Source organism: Lactuca saligna, chromosome 3 (genome assembly GCF_052625555.1).
Source record: "Lactuca saligna cultivar CGN05327 chromosome 3, ASM5262555v1, whole genome shotgun sequence".
Classification (NCBI taxonomy): domain Eukaryota; kingdom Viridiplantae; phylum Streptophyta; class Magnoliopsida; order Asterales; family Asteraceae; genus Lactuca; species Lactuca saligna.
Window position 1 is genome coordinate 2,411,711 of NC_136419.1, and position 790 is coordinate 2,412,500.

General features: G+C 31.8%; 1 protein-coding gene across 5 annotated transcripts in view; it reads right to left on the minus strand.

Moving 5' to 3' along the window:
* Positions 1–375: 375 nt before the first annotated feature.
* The window catches only part of LOC145034233 (uncharacterized), a 2,311-nt gene continuing 1,896 nt past the window's right edge, over positions 376–790 (minus strand). For all 5 annotated transcript variants that reach the window (XR_013677953.1, XR_013677951.1, XR_013677950.1 and 2 more), the window contains one exon: positions 376–638. Coding sequence is in view for 1 of the 5 variants with exons in the window: in XM_078982609.1 (XP_078838735.1) it covers positions 634–638 (5 nt within the window). In the remaining 4 variants the exon portion in view is untranslated. The remainder of the gene's footprint in view (positions 639–790) is intronic.

Consider the following 790-nt stretch of genomic DNA (forward strand, 5'->3'; position numbering starts at 1 on the left):
ATAATGACCCGTGGCTAAATTATAGCTACGGATTAGCTACAGAATCGCTGCGGAATAGCTACGGAATTTTCCGTAGCTACTCTAGCTACGGAATAGCTACAGAAATAAATAACTACAGATTTCCTACGGAATAGCTACGAAACTAAATACCTACGGAATAGCTACGGAACTAAATAGCTACGGAATAGCTACGGATCCAAATAGCTACGGAATAGCTACGGATCCAAATAGCTACGGAAATCCGTAGCTATTCCGTAGCTAACTTTGTTTTATTTTTAAAAAAATTTAATTTAAAATTTTCCAATTTTTTGTCAAATACCACATTTAATTCACATTTGTCTCAAATATCATATAAAATACACCAAAAAACGCCCCTAATACCAAGTTTGACACATTCCATTCCATTATCCAAAATATCTTACAAAAGTAAGCATTACTTAACAAAACAAACAATATCAAATGTTTACAAATTCAATTGTTCCAAAATACTTATCAATTGTCCTCAGGTGGATTATCGAGGGGAGCACGGGGTTGATTTCAAGACATATTCATCTCCTCATTACCATTTCCATTTGTTCTTTCATTTGTTGTTGTTGTTGTTGTTCCATGGTAGAAACTTGTGCACGCAACCTATCAACCTAAAAAAATGGCAACACAATGCAATAATTAAACAATATTAGCAATGTACTTTAGTTTATTATAACAATGCATTTTTGTTTATAATACTTATAGCATTATACTTAACTTTTAACAATAATAACAACGCACTTATGTTTATTATTAATTTAAT